Below are 19739 nucleotides of genomic sequence, written 5' to 3' on the forward strand. Positions count from 1 at the left end.
GGGTGGTTGCCCCCCCCCCCCCCCCCCTATCTCTCTCACACACACATACACAGATGTCAGGACCCACAGTGCTCCATCACCACACACCTCCACTAGACCACCTTAATGGGACCAATCCAGGCTGCTGCAAATCATCCAGAGTACATGCTGAAAACGAGGAAAGAGGAGGAGTGGTGGGGGAGGGCAGGTGAGAGGAAAAGAGACACAGGAGCAGGAAGGAATGGTGGTTAGAGACGGTTTAGGAGTGAGGACAGAAAAAGAAAGAGATGGGGAATACTGTAGCGATGAGGAAGGATGTCAAGAGTATGATTTTAGGTTTGTCTGATGCCCCGGAGGAATGGTTCAGTTTCACTGTGGAACAATTCCTTCGGTTTGGATACAAAATGTCTCCGCTGTGGCTTTATGGCTGCTGGTTAGTGGATGTCATCATGTTCAATTTTCAGACGGAAGCATGAAATACTGCCAACATTAAGGAAGGAGGAACATAACGGACAACAGTTCTAATGATGGACTGATTTAAAGAAGTATTTGCTTCTTACTGCGTCTAACATTTTCAGGTTTTCCTGCTTAATATTATTGTAAATTGCATATCAGAATATATATAATGTATGGATATTGAATATGAAATAATATCTTGGGCTTTGGACAGTTTGTTGGACAAAATAAGCCACTTGATTTTACATTGGCCTCTGGGGAATATGGATGGGCATTTGTCACAATTTTGTGACCCTATATTGACTAAAAGATTTACAAAGTCAACAGATGAATCAAAAATTAAAATAATCATTACTGATTGTTGCAGGCAATGGGGCAAAAACTTTGAATATTGATTTAGCGATTTATAAATTATTGCTGTCCAATAGTTACCATGTATCTCCAAATTTGGTGATTCTGAATTGTTCAGGAGGTCTTCCTGTCCAATATTTAGCTAAATAAACCATTTAATAAAAAATACATTTCACAAAGTTGTACTCTTTGGAGCCTTTATTTAATCAGCTCCCATTGAGATATCAGAGACATGCATTTATGTACAAGAATTTTCCTGAAGAACAGTAATATGCTTTAGAATATAGTAAATGTAGCACATTAATAATAATACAACATGAATAATAAAACTAAGTTAAGATAGACATCAGTGAGTGAAAGCAAGTACAACACTAAGAGATTTAAAACACTGAAATTTAAAAGAATGTTCCAAAAATACCCCAAGGATACCATACTGTGGATTTTAAAGTGTGACATAAATGAACATGCAATTATTGAACCATTTGTTTTTAAGTCAAAACTTCCTGGTATATCTAGCTGCTTTTGCATTATTCCATTTCTGTACCTCTTTTTGAGCAAACTAAGATCAAAGACAAGCTGTAAACAACCTAACATATGGTTGGCTGGAGAGAAAAGAAAGATGGGAATGAAGGAAGGTATAGTGAGGTGGAGAAATGAGAAATAGAGCAGGGGGGAGGCTCGGTGAGCCACAAGAGATTGAATATAGACCAGTGTCTAACACTCGCTTCTAGCAAATGTTTGGAGGAGTCAAAAGAAGCCACGAACAAAAGCTCTAAGCTGGAGATGCAGGAGCAGAAACATGAAGAAAAAAAAACAGGAACAAGGATGCAAATGAGAAAGAGATGAGGCAAAAGAGAGAGGGAGAGGTTTTCTTGAGAAAAGTTTCTGTTGACCTGAATATAGTTGCGTTGTTCAGCTTTGTTCAAAGAGGAGAAGAAGTCTTTCTCCGTAGTTGGTTAGTTAGTTCTAGATTCTCTTTATGGTGCAGCTACAAGTTTCAGCTTAATGTGATACGCTCATCTGCTGCATTGTATCGTATGGAATGTATTGAACACAGCGGGACCACAGCAACAAGGGATATGAAGGGTGTGTGTGTGTTTGACGGAGCGACAAACACTGTGTGTCTATGTGTATGTGTGTGTGTGTGTGTGTGTACGTGTACGTGCTCTTTACAAATGCCAAGGCATCCAGCGTGCCTCCATCCCACGCCTCTGTGGTTACGCTGGGTGTGATATGTACTGGATGTGACATCGACGCTGCAGCATACTGGACCGCCTCTGGACAAGAGGATGAGTGTGTGTGTGTGTGTGTGTGTGTGATGACAAGGACGCAGTTACCTTCAAAGTCCCATGATGCCAACTAACTATTCAAACAAGGCTCTGCATCCCTACCTGCTGACTACCACCTCCCGTCTCTCCTTCTCTCTCTCTCTCTCTCCCTCCCTCCCAAACATCGTCAGTGTCTCTCTACCTTTCTGTCCACCACCTCTCTTCATCCCTCTCTTTCTTTCCCTCCCTTTCTCACCATATGGAAACTATTACCACCGTTGTCGTTTCTCACCAGCAACATTCCTCAGGGCTTTCCAGCGCTCGCTGACTTTACATCAACCTTGTGCTCCTCTCTCCTTGTTCACAGCTCGTCTTTTTTTCTATTTAACACTCTAGTTTCCCCTTTTATTTCCATATATTTAGCTACAAAGCTACATAAATGTTTATTTTTTTGCCCACTTGGATGCACTGAAAAATGATCCCCTTGTCATTAGGGTATGCAATATGTTAGCAAACTATTACTAATGTTTAAGTCCACCTGATCAATGTAAATCCAATATTCACTCTCCTGTTAGCTCTGTTTTGGTCTCCACCGTCTCCTGAAGGAAATATCATGCTCTTTAGCTGCTAGCTGTTTCACTAGCTAGTTGCTAACCCTGTTTGCCGTTTGGGGCTGGGCAGGTAGTTGGTTCATTCAAGTTTTGTCGCTCAGAACATTTTCGTGCTGCGGCTGGAAATGAGGTTGGTGAGAGTGGAGTTTGTGGGCCAAAAGAAACAAAACAATGAGCTAAAGTGATCCATCTGATCCGTGTTTGTACAAAACATATTGATTAGTGCAGTTTTCTGCAAAATTCCGTCAGTATCATAGGAGCTCCACAGTATATGATGTTTTTAGAGTAGAAACAGAGGGTAGAATAAAAAAAAGTCCTGTGGATTTGAAGGTTTGGCTGCACAGCATAAGTCTGTGCTGAGTGCCCCGGCTTTGGGGAAAGTGGGGTTGAAGAGGATACGCTTTGCTATATAAAAGAAGGTTGTGCTGTTTACAGCCAACTGTTTGCAACTAAATGGATGATAATTTACAAAACAAAAATTCTTGGGTGGAAAGCCAGCTTGTGACTGTCTCCCTCTTCCTCTCCTTGTCGAACTCACATCCATTCCACCAATTCATCCATAATAAAAATGTTCAGAGGTATCTGGGCCATGCCTTCTAGAGAGACTCAAACTCTCATCAATTTACATTATAGCTCTCTCTTTCCTCCTCTCTGTCTCTTCCTAAGCCCTCTCTGTCTCCCACTGTCTCGTACAAATGTATCTCTATCTCTCCCCAGCTCCATACACACAGTCAAAGACCACTTTCTGCAGCTCCTCTCCAGGGTATATGGTTCTTTAATGAAGACAGTAATAATGATTATGGATATTTTAAAACTGTCTGTCTGCCCTGTGCACTGATGGAAACAGAAGCAGTGTCCGCTTGCAAAGGGTCCTGTCAGATGATACTGAATTTCAAATAACTAAATTATGATCATTGATTATTAATTCCAAGAACAGTTTTAGATGACAAATATTGTGTCAAAGATAAAACTGGAATTAGATAATTTCCTTTAACTTGAGTTTTACATAGAGCTACACTGAAGGTACTTTATTTATATTAACAGTGTAATACTATCAGACTGATATATGACTAAATCATTATATAAAAACATGAACATAGTATTAATCAGTAATATTTCACAGGATGATCTCACACACTGATACAGGCTCAGATGATAATAGCATTTTTTTGATGTAATGCCTGAAATTCAACCAAAATGGGCTTTGAACAGACTTGTACCAGCATTGAAAAAGCCCTTTTCGGTTACAGAAGCGATCAAAGATGAGGTCAGGATAAAAGAACACAACATGAGTAAAATTTAAAATCTCCTGAATCTTTTAGTGTAAACGTATCAGATGGAGCAGCAGGCGGAAGATGTAGGTGAAACGTGCACAGCACACCAGGTCAATTTGATGGAGCTGCTGTTCCAACAAATACTCTGTCAAAGACAGATTGTGCATTAGGTGAATTCATGTTTTATATACTCCTGACCATATGTTTTATATTATATATCGTTGGGCTGCACAGTATATAGGGGCACTGATTGCTACAGCAGAACAGTGGAAAATGATAGCTGCTGCAGTCCCTTCTCTGAGTGGGTGCTCTGCAAAAAAGATCTCCATCGTAGCAAGTGATTTAATCCAGCGCTGAGGCTTGAAATAATATTTTTCTTGAAGTAGGTAAAACAGTCTGTCAGTAGAGTGAGATAATTTTACATTTCCAAATCTCTTGAATCATTTTCTTCATACTAGAGGAGTCCTTTTTTTAAATTCTTTCAAGACTTTAACACTTGTTTGAAAGGAAATTCATTAAAGCAAATGAAGGTGCATAGGAATAAAGTTAATTATGGTGCAGAATTGGCTGACATTTTCACTTCAAAAGTGCTTTAAAGATTTTATGTGGGCTTAAATGACATGTTCAAAATGGACGTTTTCCAGTCTGTGTGTGTGTGTGTGTGTGTGTGTGTGTTTGCTCATAGTGGCGCTCTTTGGAAAGCACCTCTCCAGCAAATGAGACCCAGTGGATTTACTTTAGACAGCTACTAGATGGCCTGCAGGTGTTGTAGCTCAGCGGGTGTGTGTGCGTGTGCACGCCTGTCCTATAGAGTGTGTATTCCTCCCGTAGCCGATCGGTTTGCTACTCTTTAGTGTGCGTGCTCCCCTGCCGTGCGTCTGACAGCATGTGTACATTAAAAAAGGGGGGGAGCACTCAGAGCCCCTGTGTGTGTGATTATGCTGTGTATACCATGAGATTAGTGCAGACAGCTTTATGCGCAGGGCCCACCGTAAATCTCCCCCGCCACAGAACCGAATACACCATCGTTTATTATTCCCTAATAGATCGGCCCTTTGCTGTCTCTCCTTGGCTTACCACTCGCGCCAGGTTGTGGTTAGCTCAAGGACAAGACCCCCACAGAGGATGGAGGAGGTCAGAGTGGTGGAGTTTCGAGTAAATACGCTGTCCAGATTAAATTTAAGTTTATTTTTTTCAGCGTAAGTGTCCTTCCCTCTGCCTTTTCTTTATCCTCCTTCTGTCTGTTTTTTTGCACAAGGGTTTATTTTTCCACATTATGCTCTGTTGCAATCTGTCCACCTTCTCGCTCTCTCTTTGTCCTTATGTGTTTGTTTTGATGCTTTATCACTTTGGATCCCACCTCTCTTGTTTGTCTCTCGCCTCATTCTCTCTGTCTCAGCATCTTTGTTTGTTGGATTTTTCTCTCACGGACTTAGCGCTCACTCTTGCCTGCCCTCCCTCAACCCGCCTCTCCTGCATATTCTCATGTTCGCGCAGACGTATACACTCTCACACACACACAGACACACACACACACACACACACACTCCCTTGTCTCCCCCCTGCTGGCTGCACCTGTGTGCCCAGCTTTGGTCCGGACATGGCTCGGGTTGCCGCTGTGGAATCTGGGAAATGTTTGAGCTGTCCGATACGCCGCCCAAAGCAGGTACAACGGCTGACAACATGCAGATGGACAAGAGAAAAGACAGAAACACACACACGAAGCTCACAGAAAACGCAAACAGAATCTTGTCCTTTGCTAGCTTTTAAATGTCATTCATAACTACATAATAAATTTTTTTTAAATTTGATTGGAAATTGGATATTGATAAATCTCTTTGTGGTATAAAATGTGTTAAAGTTTATATACGGCATTGAAAGAATGGAGTGGAAGAGAAGGAAGGAGTGGAGGGTGAGAAGCAGGAGGTGTGAGAGTTCGGAGGGGGAGGTCAGGGAGACTGACACTTGAGTCTTCTCAGCTCAGCTCAGGGGTCGCGACGGGGCGACGCTTGGGTTGAGAAAATGATGTTTCTTCCCTCATAAAAGAGCTGCAGAGAAGAAAAGAGAGGAAAGCTCCCCCTCCCTCGTGCCCCCCCCATCCCTCCATCTCTTCTTCCTCCTCCTCCTCTTTCTTCTCTCCCGCCTCAGTGTCACCTCTGGCCCACTCCAACCCCCCACGCCATGTTTCAAAGTGTGGCTACATGAATGGCTCTATTGTTAACGGCTGAGAAAAAGGGAAGGAGAGAGTGGACAGCAGAAGAGATGAGGGAGAGTGAGAGAGGATAGGAGAAAAAAAAAACACTCAGAGACAGAGAGAGTGTTTCTCTCAGAGCAAAACGTGGCCAAAAAGAAAAGAGTAAAGGGAAAACGTAATGCTGCTCAGGGCTGTGTCTGAATGGAATGATTTATTTAGATGTGGTCACAGATGAACTCTATAAAGTTGTTTATAAGTTCACCTCACTTCACTTTTCTCTCCTCTTGTCTCCACTGGAAGTGCATTTCACAGATTCACAAGGCTCGCAAACTGTCCTGCACTCATAGACTGAACTTTTTAAGGTAGATTTAAAACACCCAGTCACAGGAAAAACTGTATGTGAGTGATTTTATATCACCAGATTTGTTGACACTGAGGGCATCATAAAGAGGAGAGGGAAAGTGTGAGTTCTGAGATAAATACATACAATTTTTGTTCCTCTGTACATGATTAGATTGCGACATGGACTTTCTACCCTAAAATCATACAAACACAACCACACACATACACACAATATCATTCACTCACATACCAGGTTAACCAGGGTTAACTCAGCAAATCTGACACCCTGAACATGGAGCCTATCAGAAAATTGAGGTCTCTTGCAGGAATGTGCTGGAATTCACTGTCAATTTCTGTCTTTTTTTTCTTTCTGTCTTTCCTTCATTCTTTTCTTTTCCTCCTGCTCTTGGTATATTTTAAGATACTTTACTTCTGTGGAGTGTTTCCCCTTTGTCTCTGTGTTTCCTTTCTGCTTGTTCACCACATTTCTTTGTTGTTGCTACATACCATGCCTGACATGTTCAATATTTTTTTCCACTCCCCTCCCTCTCTCTCACTTCACTGATTTCTCCCTCTTTCTTTCTTTTTTTTTGAGCACTGCACCTGCCCGGTGGCATTTTACCTTAACACTCTTACCATCCTCTGTGTATGTGTGTATGTGTGTGTGTGTTTGCTTTGCCATTCTGCAATGCAGCTCGACTGTGACTCAGGGTACCATCAGCTACCTCTCACTGAATGCGTCATGCAGGAAGCAAAAGGTGCTTGTTTTTAGAAGAGTGTGTGTGCGTGTGTCTGTGTGTGTGTGTGCGTGTGTGTGTGTGTGTGTGTGTGTGTGTGTGTGTCAGTGGCTTTCAGTGTTCATGTTTAGAGAAAACTAAACCTGTGTGTTTGCATGTGGGTGGATATGTTTGGGCAAACCTTTTGTGTTTAACAGGAGGGCATCTGTATGTGTGTGTGTGTGTGTGTGTGTGTGTGTGTGTGTGTGTGTTGAATAGATTTTTCTGTTTAGGCGTTGCTACAGAAGCCTCGGGAACCGCCACCATGTTTACAGTTCATACTCTATAAATGGTGTGAGTGCATGTGCTCGCCTGTCTGAGGCAGACAGGAATGTGAAATGTGTGTGCGAATGTGTGTGTGTGTACGTGTTGAGTGAAGCTGAGTGCCTACCTCTCCTGTCTAAGTTTTGCCTGATAACCCTGAGTGACCTGGGTAATGAGAAGTGGAACAGTGGCTTCCCTCAAGGCCTCTGGGCCCGCCTCAGCTAAAGCTTCTCTGCTGTTCAGTCTGCTTTACTCAAGTTCCCCTCCGGTGTACGCCGCCAGCCAAACACACCAACAGATAAAGCTTACATCTTAATTTGCAACAGGTGTAAGCCTGTTAGCTCGCAGTGCTAAGAGGTAGATGTAACCTACATGGAAGGGGAGGATGTGGGAAGATGCAAACAGGCAAAACAGAGGAGACTCACAAAATCCTTCTTTCTCTTCCTATAGAAGCTTGTCATTTATCATATCATTTTGCTTTTAGAAAACAAGTTCAGTGTTACAAGTACTAAAATTCAAACTGGCTAACATCGCCCACCAAAACTTTGCTGCATGTAAGCCTGTTTTGTCTCATCTGAAATGCCATGCTAACGGTGTGGCTCTGTGGATGAAAATGTCCGTCTGTCAGTCAGTCGTCCAGTACTTTGGTTTATGACCAAATACCTGCAAACCTAATGACATTTAAGTTGATACTTGTTTTAGAGCTAACTAGTTAATGTTAGCATGCTAACATGCTAAGATGGTGAACATGGCAACAAACATGGTTAACATTAGTTTACCTGCTAAATCTCAGTGTGTTAGCATCATCGTTAGCGTGTGAGCAAGAGAAAGTAACCCTGATGATGTCATCAGAGCTATTTCACCTTGGGCTTGCAGACCTAAATATTATAGTAATGGAAAGGCTGTTTAAAAACCGGGGGAGTGGAGTTTTACACAAGGGGACACTCAGCAAGCAGTTAGGGTCTAACAAAAAAACAAAGGTGCATGATGGGAAAAGTAGGATCTGGTATTTTTGGAGCTTGACCCACACTAGCGACTAAAAGTCAAGATATCTCAGCCTCTGTTGCATCTGTATCTCAACTTTATGGAAGTGCGATACATTTCTAGAGTACCCTTTTAATCTGCACACATTTAACTAATGAGACACATGGATAAAAAGAAAGTTAATGTTTACCAGATTAAATTCTTATAATAATGTAATTCTTGGCCCCTTTTGTTACTACCCAACATTATAAATAATAAATTGGCACGGATTTTGGTCAGCTTGTAGGGAAGGCCTGAAATGAAGTAATAGTATTTTTTATTGGACAAATGAAAGTGTAAATTGTTGCCAATGTGAGATTAGTAGGATTTATTTTGTCTTTTTAACAGTACAGTTATTCAACATGATTCTCAGTCTGTTCATGCTTCGTGATCCTGCATTGTTTATTTTTTAATGGTCAAACCGTTGTCTGACAGCAGAACAGAGAGAATAATTAAGCAGGTTTGAGTGCTGTGACTCCCAAGTGTTCGTGTGGATTTGTTGGAAGCAGAAGCAGCGTCTGAGTCAGAGGTAACAGAAAATGGGCTTCTTAATATTACAGGCATTTGCTTACTCCCACTTCCACATCAAATTGTCACTTAAAATTCTGTGAGAATGCTAACAGTAGAGAAAATCCAGCAAATCCCCTCCTCCCTTTTATCTTTTACTACTATAAACACGTTCCTTCTTTCTGTCCGTAGTGACATTTATTTTAACCTGAAGTGAGGGCACTACGCGTATGTGCAAAGACTTACTTTCTGTTTTATCCACTGTTGGCCAAGCATGCTAGCATGGTGCGTTAAAGTCATCATAGGCCTCCGGAGCTAAGTTGATAACTCATAGTATTTGGCCTTATCAGCAGGAGATGGCCCTGTGCTGCAAGGGGAATGACAGAATCTGAGTCATTTGTTGAGTTTATGCCCCTCTGACTGCTGTGTTTCATGTCCTCTGCTCTGGACCTCTGAAAGCTGGGCAGCCACAGTGTGCCCACTAGTCCTCCATACTACAAAAAACGGGTCGGGTTCTACCTGGGTTAAGACCAATTTGGGTTATTGCTGATATGCAGAATTAATTTCAATCTTTGTGTGAAGTATTTCCTGCTCAGCGTATACCCCAGGAAAGCCATTTAACAACATTAAGACCATCTAACATCAAAGCTGTTAAAGCCATGGTAAAATTAAAATGACGATGATAATAAACCACACTCAATCATATGTTTATTGAACTGTCGCATGAGAATCACTTGAGGCTGTGGGTTTCCCATAGATGACAGGTGTCAAATCATCAGTTAGGCTATAAACAGATAAACAGACTGCACATCATTCATGTCAGAAGTGAATGACAGACTGAAATCAAAACGGGCTAATTAGCAAACTAATTAGTTACCTGAGATTTGGCACTGGCAGCTTCGTTCTGCTGATCCGCTGACTGTCTCTTCCTCTATGGACATGCCTCAGTTCTCACTTCCAAATATAAGGGTTGGGGGAAAATTGCATTGCAAAGGGAAAAAGTAAAAAAAAAAAAAAAAGAGGTTGTATGTTTTGTTTACTGTATTTTACTTTCATTCCCCATGCTGCATTCACATGTGCAAGTCTTAACTTTAGTACTTCAGATATATTTGCAACATTTTTGTTATGTAGCCTCCAAGTCAACACCAATCTTACATTTTTAAAGACAATATTGCTCCTACTCCTACACGTGTGAGTGACTGAAGTTTAGTTTTGCATACTTTTGACTACTTAAGTTTATGTTTAGTCTGAAAATGTACACGATATTGATCACTCAAAAATATCTCTGAATAGGTCATTTCTGTGGGGTAGTTCACATGGGTGGAAAAAAATCGAAATTAATATTTTTCTAATAACGGGATCCTTTTTGGCGTTGGATTGGTGGTTATTTTCCCTATGTGGATCAGCAACAGGTGGTTTCCCTATTTTTTTCTCCACCGCCTTATAGGGCCAACAGCATGAGTTTGTGTGGAAAAAATGATTTGTGCAGCGGGTTCTATCAAGGCACCTGTTCCTCATCACAGAAAGAAAATAAGAAAGAAGTGGGAGAAGTAAGAGAGGTGAAGGACCCATGTGGTGCTCATTGAGCAACAAGGACAGGTGACTCGAATGTGTCTTCTACTGCTGTTGCATTAAGCAAAAGACTTAAGCTAATGTCTCTCTGCCTTTCTCTCTCCCCCCGACTCCTTTCTATCCTCCTCCAGGTTCAGGGACGATAAGGGCTACGTTCTGTACCCTCAGATCGGGGACCGGCTGGACCTCATCTGCCCTCCGCTGGACACCGCCAGGTCCACGCCAGAGTACGAGTTCTACAAGCTCTACCTTGTGTCGTCCCGGGAACAGGCGGACCGCTGCGAGGTGACCGGCCCCCCCAACATTGTGCTGACCTGCGACGAGCCCACCCGCGAACGGCGCTTCACCATCAAGTTCCAGGAGTTCTCGCCGAACCTCTGGGGCCACGAGTTCAAGACCATGCGCGACTACTACATCATCGGTGAGTCGAGGAAGCAGAGCCAACACTGGAGATTAGGGGATGGTGTGTGTGTGTGTGTGTTTATGGGCGTGTCTTGAGCTTTATTGTAGTACGTGTGTGTGTGTGTGTGTGTGTGTGTGTGTGTGTGGGGGGGGGGGTTGTTATGATTGCATGGCTGATTTCTGATTGTGCCTGAGTGTGTTTGTTTATTTCCGTGATGATGGTGATGATTGGGCGGGTGTGTTTAGAGTAATTAGGTTTGAGAATTGTGTGTGTGATCCGGCCTGCGGGTGGATACAGTGCGCTGCAAAAAATGACCGGATGAGCCTGTAGTTTTCAGGATATTTCAGGGTATTTTTTCTAAATTCGAACCTTGCTCTAACTGTAGGTTATTTAACTAACTTCAATTAATTTCAGTTGTTTCACCTTTGTGGGATTAAACACACTTCAGGTGATGTCTCTTTTTTAAGCAAAAATGACTTACCATCCTTTTCATTTTTTGCAGTATGTCCCTGGATTTGTCCTACTTTGCCACGTGTGTGGGCTTTTTGTTTAATGAAGTTTGGTTACATTTTCGCTTCAGTGTTGTTTCTAAGATTGTGTGCGTGTGTGTCTGTCATTGCTATGTCTTTGTCCTGCTCGGCTGCTGTGCTGGCCTTGGGCCTGTTTATTGTTATTGCGAGCCTTTGCAGTTACCGCAAAAGGCTAAGCACCGTTTGTTTTGGTTTGTTCAGAAGATTTGTTTGGAGTCAGGCTGCATGAAGACCTGATGAGGTCATCATGGCGAGCCAAGCCAAGTGTCTGTATCGGACGGAACAATCTGCAAGCAGAGGTCGCGTCAACCCGAAACCTGTGGGTTGTTTTTAACTACAGACCGACAGCCAAGAGCGTTCAACTCTCACAATTGGAGCCATGCACGCAACGCAGACAGACCATACACACTCATGTGCTTGTATACACACACTCTTGCATGCACACAAGTTTGCAATACAAACACAAGAACTGCAAAAAAAACACCTCAGGAGTGAGAGAGTGAGCAGCATAGACAAAGAGAGAGAGAGAGACCCTGTTAGATTCCCATAGCTCTCCGCCCACGCACCTGCAAGCTCTATTCACTCAGGTGTGCAAATGCTCTTTTCACTTCTTTTCATCTGTGGGTAGAAAAAAAACGATGGAACGAGTAGAGCCGGGAGGAGGAGGAAGCTGGGACATAGAAAGAGAGACAGACAGATAGAGATACTGAGAGAAACAAAGAGAATATAAGAGCTCTGAAAGTCTGCGATGTCCCACATGTCTCTTTGTGTTCTGTATTTGTTCGCCGGTTTCGGGTACACTCGGTTTACGCTATCAGTCCTCATACCCGGTGTTTGTGAAGAGAGGTGAGGCACTGGGCATATTTCTCCTGCACCCTGTATCATTATCAACATACAAACATTTCTCTCAGATTAGATATGAGGAGGTGAGATAACATGCAGTGGTGCAGTAAGACACCATGTACGTATGTGTGTGTTTCAGTGTGCTCTATGTGCGCCCAGCGACCCAATAATACAGGAATTTTGGCCTGATAAGTAGGGAGGAAAATTAATGCAATGTGATACCTGCTGATACCTGATTCAGTGACTGGCAGATGTTGAACAGCAGAACTTGAACATCCACATCAAGGTGGCTGCGAGAAAGCGAAACTTACAGGATACGTAAAACTAACGCAATAATGTTAATTGTGTTTTTGTATATTTTTATATCAGTGTTTTGAAATTATCCCAGTATGATTATAAGTGCTGCATGCTATACTAAAGTGAAAATTTATTCTATTATCCACTATGCAGTCTGTGTGCAAACTTTCACAAAACTCCCTTTTATTAAGTTGCCTCTGTGTTCCACTGTCCATAGGTGTATTCCTTACAGATGGACTTGACTTGAGGTCATAAATATTTGAGGATGATTTTGGGTGTTGTCTATATTCAGAATTCACACAACCCAAAAATCTGGAGCGCAAAACATGTGAGTGTTTGCCAGAGGTGGAAATCACTCATGCTACTGTAATTGGGTAGATTTTTGTGTACTTGTACTTTTTAAAATCTGTTTTTACTTGAGTATGTTTTGTTTGAAATATTGTTCTTAAATTTTAAATCACATCCGTTACTGAGTAAAAAAAATAAATAATTGAAAAACTTTTAACCACTTTGGCTTCAAGTGCAAGAAAGGCAGCAGCTTTATTCTGCAGTGTAAGCTGTGTTTGCCCAGAGAGACCGAACTGGCAGCTTAAAAAAACTCAACATCAAACCCGTGCAAGCATGTAGAGGTGAGTTAAATAATAATATACCATTCCATTGGTAGTTAAAAAAAAGTATTCTTAGTTTGGTAAGATGTTTTGCTCAAATTAGCCAAAAAGACACAGTTTCATTACGAAGCAAAAACATTCCGAAAACTTCTCATAATAACATAAAAGGTCTTTAACGTTGTTTTGCGCCGTTGCTTCGGCAAAGATTCTGTCAAAGGAACGAAAATCAAAAGCGCGAAATGGCTTTGTGCCCTTATCAAATCAAAAAAGACTGCGATTTAATTAAATGTAGTATATGTTGTATAGTTCTTTTAGGAGGTTAAAAAAGTACTAAGTAACAGTTACTCTTCAATACATTTTGTATGAGCTACTTTTTACTTTTACTTGATTAGATTTTTATACTGGTAATTTTAATTATACTTAAGTAAACGTTCATCAAAGTAATAGTACTTTACTTAAGTAGAATATTTTTGTACTCTTTCCACCTCTGGTGTTTTCCTTGAAGTGCATACATCTGCTAATGGGCATCTATTATTTAGAAATGCATTATAACACAAAAGGTTTGAAGCTTATCCAGAGATTATGTGTCAAGCCAACAGATAATCAGCAACATACCGTTATGCACTTGCGGTTATCACCACCAGATCTGTTCTTGTTTTGGCAAGATATTCAAAGTGACCACATATAAATATCCTGTTTTGCGTGATTGCACATACTGGTTGGAGGACTTCCATCAATAAACAACATCGACCTTAAACCTGAAGTGCGTTCCATTGCTGCAAAGTAAAAACCACCATAAAACCCAAATGTGGCCCGCAGTCTCTGCTTTGCCCACCTCTCTTCTGTACTCCCACCTGGCAACTGGAGTGTCCAGAGATAGAAACACCTTTATCTCCACACACAGACCAGACTGATCGATTGACAGCTCCAGCCCAATCAATGACGGCTGCAACACAAGGTCACACACACTCAGACACACACACACAAACACACACACACACACACACACACACGTACTTACACATTTGAAGAGAGACAGTGAGTTGGAGAGGTGAAGAGACAGGGGAGTAGCTGATTGTAGAGAGCATTTGGTACTGATAACTTATTGATAACGTCACCAGATAACTTGTGTGTTGTGTGCAGTGCTTCTCTGATCATGTGCTCTTAATGAATACTCTCACCGAAACTTCTGTGTACTTAATGAGGCTGTGAGATAATTAATAACTGTTAATCCAACTGCTCATTTAGAGCCATATATCTGCTGTAGTTGTATGCATGCTGAACTCACTACGGGCTGGTTTGTCCCTGAATTTAGTTACAGTAAATGTATGTTTGTGCATGTGTGTAGGGGCACCAATGTATGCGCAAGCCTCAGGGAAATCTTGTTTTAATTAACCTATGGCATAGCGTGATTTAATTTGCACACCGCAGACCAGGCAGGCACACACAGAAAGTGTGTGTGTGGTGGTGTGGATGTGCAGTCGGATGGTGGAACAGCGGGAGGGGAAAAGGCGGTGGAGGTTAATTTCAAAGTTAAACCCATTACAGATTACCAGTAACTTGCTTAAGGTCCACTAGGTAATCAGTTTGCTTTGCATTTTGCCACTATGATTCATGGTGAATGAAACTCTTTAGGTTTTCATTTCCACATCATAATTTGCATCATCAGTGGTATCATTGATCATTTGTGAAAATCGTGTTTGTGTCTTGAGAAAATCTTGCCAGCAATCTGAGAAAATCCAGTTTCCTTTGTTTTTGCGGCCGCTAATGCAGCGCAGATGCTACAGTTTTGTAATCAGATTACATGAATTTCCATTAAATGTAATTCTTTACTTCCGCATCCTGTGGAGAGGAGAGAAAGTGTGAGAAAATTGATTTGTTATACTCATTGATTGATGTTTTCATTCATAACATGAGGTCAGGGTTTATGTAAACCCATTTCTCAGTCACACACCCTCTCTCTCTCTCGATCCACTCCCTCCCTCCGCCCTTTTGTTTCTAACTCCCGGCACACACACACAGACACACACAGACACACACATAGACACACGCACACACACACACACACACAGACACACACAGACATGCTCAGTACATCAACCCAAACTGCAGATCAAGCCTTTCACTGCTTTTAATGAATCCTTTGAAAGCAGGCGCCAGGGTCTTGTGTAACACACTCCTTGCATGCATGCACAAGCGTGCACAAACACACACGCACATGCTCACACATATTCACAAATGGGCTGTGGTCTTGATGATGTGTCCTCTTAATGAGAACTGCAGGAGGGAAACCATCTCTTTTGCAGCTAATCTGGTTTGCAACTTAAAGGACACATGAGGAGAATAGAAGAGTTGGTGTTAGAACTGGTACAGGGTCAGCTAATTTTAGTGTATTCACCCACTATTCCAAAAAACCTTTTTTTTCTTCTCACTGTCATGCCATGCAGATAGTTTCAGTTACGTTAGCTCAGGTTTTGAGATATATCCCTTATTTGCTGATAGTAAAAAACAAAACAAAAACAGCAACATCTCCAGAAGCAACGTCCTTGTTGCTCTGAATAATCCACAGACCTCATTGTGGACAGGATTTGTCTGAATAAATTGTCCCTGTAAAACCTCATGACGTGTGTGGTGGATTATCCAGTTGTTTTTGTAATTTTGGTGAACACATCTTTAAACATGCAGCTTTTCAGAGATTTATTTTAAGTCACAAGGGGCAGTTGTTTTGACATATTTGTTTTCTTTACAGTACAGCATTATGTGATATCAAAATGAAGTTGCAGACCAGGATGAGGCAAGAAAAGTAAGGGAAGAAAAAGAAATATGTTAATTGGGTACATTTGTAAACAAAAAATCCTACAAGTGTTACTAAATTGTGCTTGAATATTGATCATGTCCAGTTTATGGTCCAAAGTGGCAAACACCACCCATGTTGTACTAAAATTGGAAAAAACATAGCATTACAACTAAAAGGCCTGGCAAGCAGTCAAGCCAATGTCTTTTTCTCCGGAGAGTGAGTGATGGAAGGCTGGAAAGGTGCAGAGTGGCTGAGTCACAACAACGAGGAGAGAAGGGGAGGAACGCGGGGAAAGAGTAAGAAAGAGTTAAAAGATGTTTGAACAGGGATGAAAGGAACGAAGAGGGGAGGAAAGAAAAAGAAAGAAAGTCAGAAAGATAGAAGATGACAACAGACAGAGACAGGTCTGTCGTTGTGCATGTGGCTGATGTGAACGGGATGTGAGTGTCAGCTGACACACAGACACAGCATCTCATCTGCAGGGTGACACTGAAACAACGCGGTCACTTTCAATCACCGCTGCTGCTGTCAGAGGACTGGGGCACGCACGCGCATGCACGCACACACGCACGTACATATATGTTTAAACTTGCACTCCAGCAGTCAGTGATTGCAGGCTCACAGTCAACATATTCTTTGAGTCAATTCAATTTTTTCAGTCCAATTTAAAGGGCTTGAACGTTTCAAGAACTATGTTACCAATGCATCTATATGCTGTATGTTATATATATATATGTATATATCTTCACTCACTCTCTCTCTCTTTATCACTCTCACACACACACACACACACACACACACACACACACACACACACACACACACAGACGTCATTAATTCTCCTTGGTGCTCACACTAACATATGCATGCTCACATCTCCATACACAGGGGTTTCTCATAAATATATGCACTCACACACACAATGGCATACACGCAGGCTTGTGGTTGTAAACACACAGAAAATAGTCTGAAAATAGCTCACACTCACATACCCAAAAAGACACACAGTCACACACAGACACACACACACACACACACACACACACACACAGATTGGTTAGATCTGTTGTGGGGAATGGGTCAGTCGCAGTGGGACTGCAGTGATGTTGTTGTTGCATACTGAGACAGATGCTAGTGTGTGTGTGTGTGCACGGATACAGGTATGAAATCGCGTGTCCGCTTTGAGTGTGACTATGCGGCTTGCATGTGGATGTATGGATAGATGGGATGTACGGACAGGAACGTCCCTGAGCGTGGGATGACGTGAGGGTACTCCTGTGTTTGTGTGTGTACATGAATGACTCCCAGTGGTGTGTTTAGGGAGCAGGGCCCCCAGGGGCTTTGCGGAGAGCCTGGTTCTTGCTGTCGCACAATGGCAGAGATAAACAACCACCCGCTAATATGAATAATAGAAGAGCTGACACGAGCCTGCACACCTAGAAAAAACAAAACAATTCTGTGTGTTCGTGCATGTTTGCATGTGTGTGTCTTTAGGTAAGTTTATGAGTTTTTGGGGAATGTTAATGGTGTGTTGGTGTGTGTGTGTTTGTGTGGAATGAGCATTTGCAGAGCGTGCTGTGTTAGTCTCTTTTCGGCAAACTTTATTTTTTCTCTCTTTGCCTCAGTGTTGTTTTCCTCTTCTCTGTCTCTCTGTTTATCTTTCTTTTCCATCCATCTGTCTCCTTTGCTCTGTCTCATTTCTGAAGGGGTGTGTAATACGGCAAGTTTTGGTTGGGGTGTGCAACTTGGGACAGGGTGGGGCTCCGAGTGTGTGTGGTCTAATTGTTGGACAGCACGGGGCCAGCGCAGTGCGTGCAGACAGCAATGTCAAAGTGTTCAATAATGCAGAGGTACTCACTGGTTTATTTATCAGGGTTAAGCTGAAATAAATGACACAGAATCCGGATGGGAGGGAGGGAGGACGGAAAGAGGGGAGAGAGGGAGAAAAAGAGTGAGAGACAGATGAAGAGAGAGAAAGATGGGGAACGACAGCGAAACCAAGAGTGAAATAGAGGAGAGAGAAGAGACAATGGAGGAGAGGAAGCGGAGAGAAACGCTGCACTGCAGCCTAAATGAGCTGCACCTCTCTGCCACTCTGCGTTAGTTTATGATTCCCCATGTGCATACGTGCGTGGTTGCCTGTGTGAGTGTGTGTATGTTTGTGTGCGGCACACAGCTTTGCTTGTGACTGCAGTGAAGAGAGCAAAAGTGAGGGATTCGAGGAAAGGACGGCTGGAGGGAGGGATGGAAAGCAGCTGGGTGGAAAAGGTGGGGAATCCAGGGACTCTGAGAAATCTATATCTGCTGAATATTTGATCAAGTTTAAGCCCTCTGATTTGAGCCTCCTGCCAGGCGCTAAAGCAAGCAGAGACGCAGGGGTAGAGAAGTGGAAGAGCTGCAGGAAGGGGAAGAGAGGGTGAAGGAGGGAGAAACAAGTTGGCCACAGTGAGGGGCTTAGGTTGTTTTTACAGAATAATCCCACTGATATCTAAATGCTTGTACAGCTATCGTTACATCTGTCATAGATGAAGATATAAATTTGAATACCTGTTAGGAAAGTGGTCATACATCCCATGTAATCATGGAGAGTGTTGGACACTTCTTTCTCATTATTATAATGGTATTTAATGCTTTAAAACCCACTGACAAGCAGCATCTATTGGGTGTACTAGCTCAAAAATGACTTACAGACTGTCCTTGAACTCCTTTTGGATACATTTCTGGTCACCTCTGAAATTCTGAGTTTACTGTCAAAATGAGTCCAAGTGAACAAACCGTCACAGCCCATAGTCTGGCGGGTGCGTGTTAAGGGTGTAATCTTTTAAAAAATTTTAAAATTTGTTTTTTCATCATTGAGCAGGACCCAGAAATCCCATGTCAACTTTATTTAGTTATAACATTTTAATCTGGAGATTTTCATTTGATAAGATTCATCAAGAGATACATCTAACCTGATGAAGGTTTAGGAACTGAGACATTGTAGTTAAATAAAGTGAATAAGAGACAATGTGTAGGATGGCTGGTACCTTTCCCCGTACAGCAACAGAGTTGTTGGTCCTATGTCCTGATGTCCTATGACTTTATGGTGAGCTTTTAACCTGTTGATTTTCCTCATTACAAATTACAAATACACACCTACGGACCAGGTCCTCCCCGTCCCGACCACCATGAAGTGTCGTCACTGTAAATAGTGACACCCAAGTAAAATTGTGTTAGGCATTTTTCAAGTGTGTTAAGGCTTTCACACCTGTTGTGGCCCTCAGGGGACGTGCCTAAGAGTTCGCTCCAAGCCAGCCCCTGACAACTATTCTGAGGTGGACCCGAGACTGCTTTTCAAGCCCGCAACACATTTTTCACACTCCAATAAACACATCGAATTCTTGGGGCGAAAAGCCTCAGTGAAACTCTCATGTGTGAAAATAGCCTCAAATAAAGTGCAAAAAGTGGAAAATGAAATAGTATAGGCCAGCAGGGGTTTAGTGCAATGGATCCAACTAATATCCTCTCTGGAGATAAAGTTTATCTGCATCTCTCAATGGATAAGAGAAAGTGGAGTAATAGAAAAGATGACTCTATTTAAAAGGAAGATTGTCAACTCAAGTGTTTTTAGATGATTAAGGCTGAGATTCCCCTGGTCTCCACTG

General features: G+C 42.2%; 1 protein-coding gene across 1 annotated transcript in view; it reads left to right on the forward strand.

Moving 5' to 3' along the window:
- Positions 1-19739, forward strand: part of efnb3b (ephrin-B3b) — a 77360-nt gene that overhangs the window by 27627 nt on the left and 29994 nt on the right. Inside the window, exon 2 of the mRNA XM_046065585.1 lies at positions 10749-11038. Coding sequence (XP_045921541.1) covers positions 10749-11038 — 290 coding nt within the window. The remainder of the gene's footprint in view (positions 1-10748; positions 11039-19739) is intronic.

Source organism: Micropterus dolomieu, linkage group LG12 (assembly GCF_021292245.1).
Source record: "Micropterus dolomieu isolate WLL.071019.BEF.003 ecotype Adirondacks linkage group LG12, ASM2129224v1, whole genome shotgun sequence".
Taxonomy (NCBI): Eukaryota; Metazoa; Chordata; class Actinopteri; order Centrarchiformes; family Centrarchidae; genus Micropterus; species Micropterus dolomieu.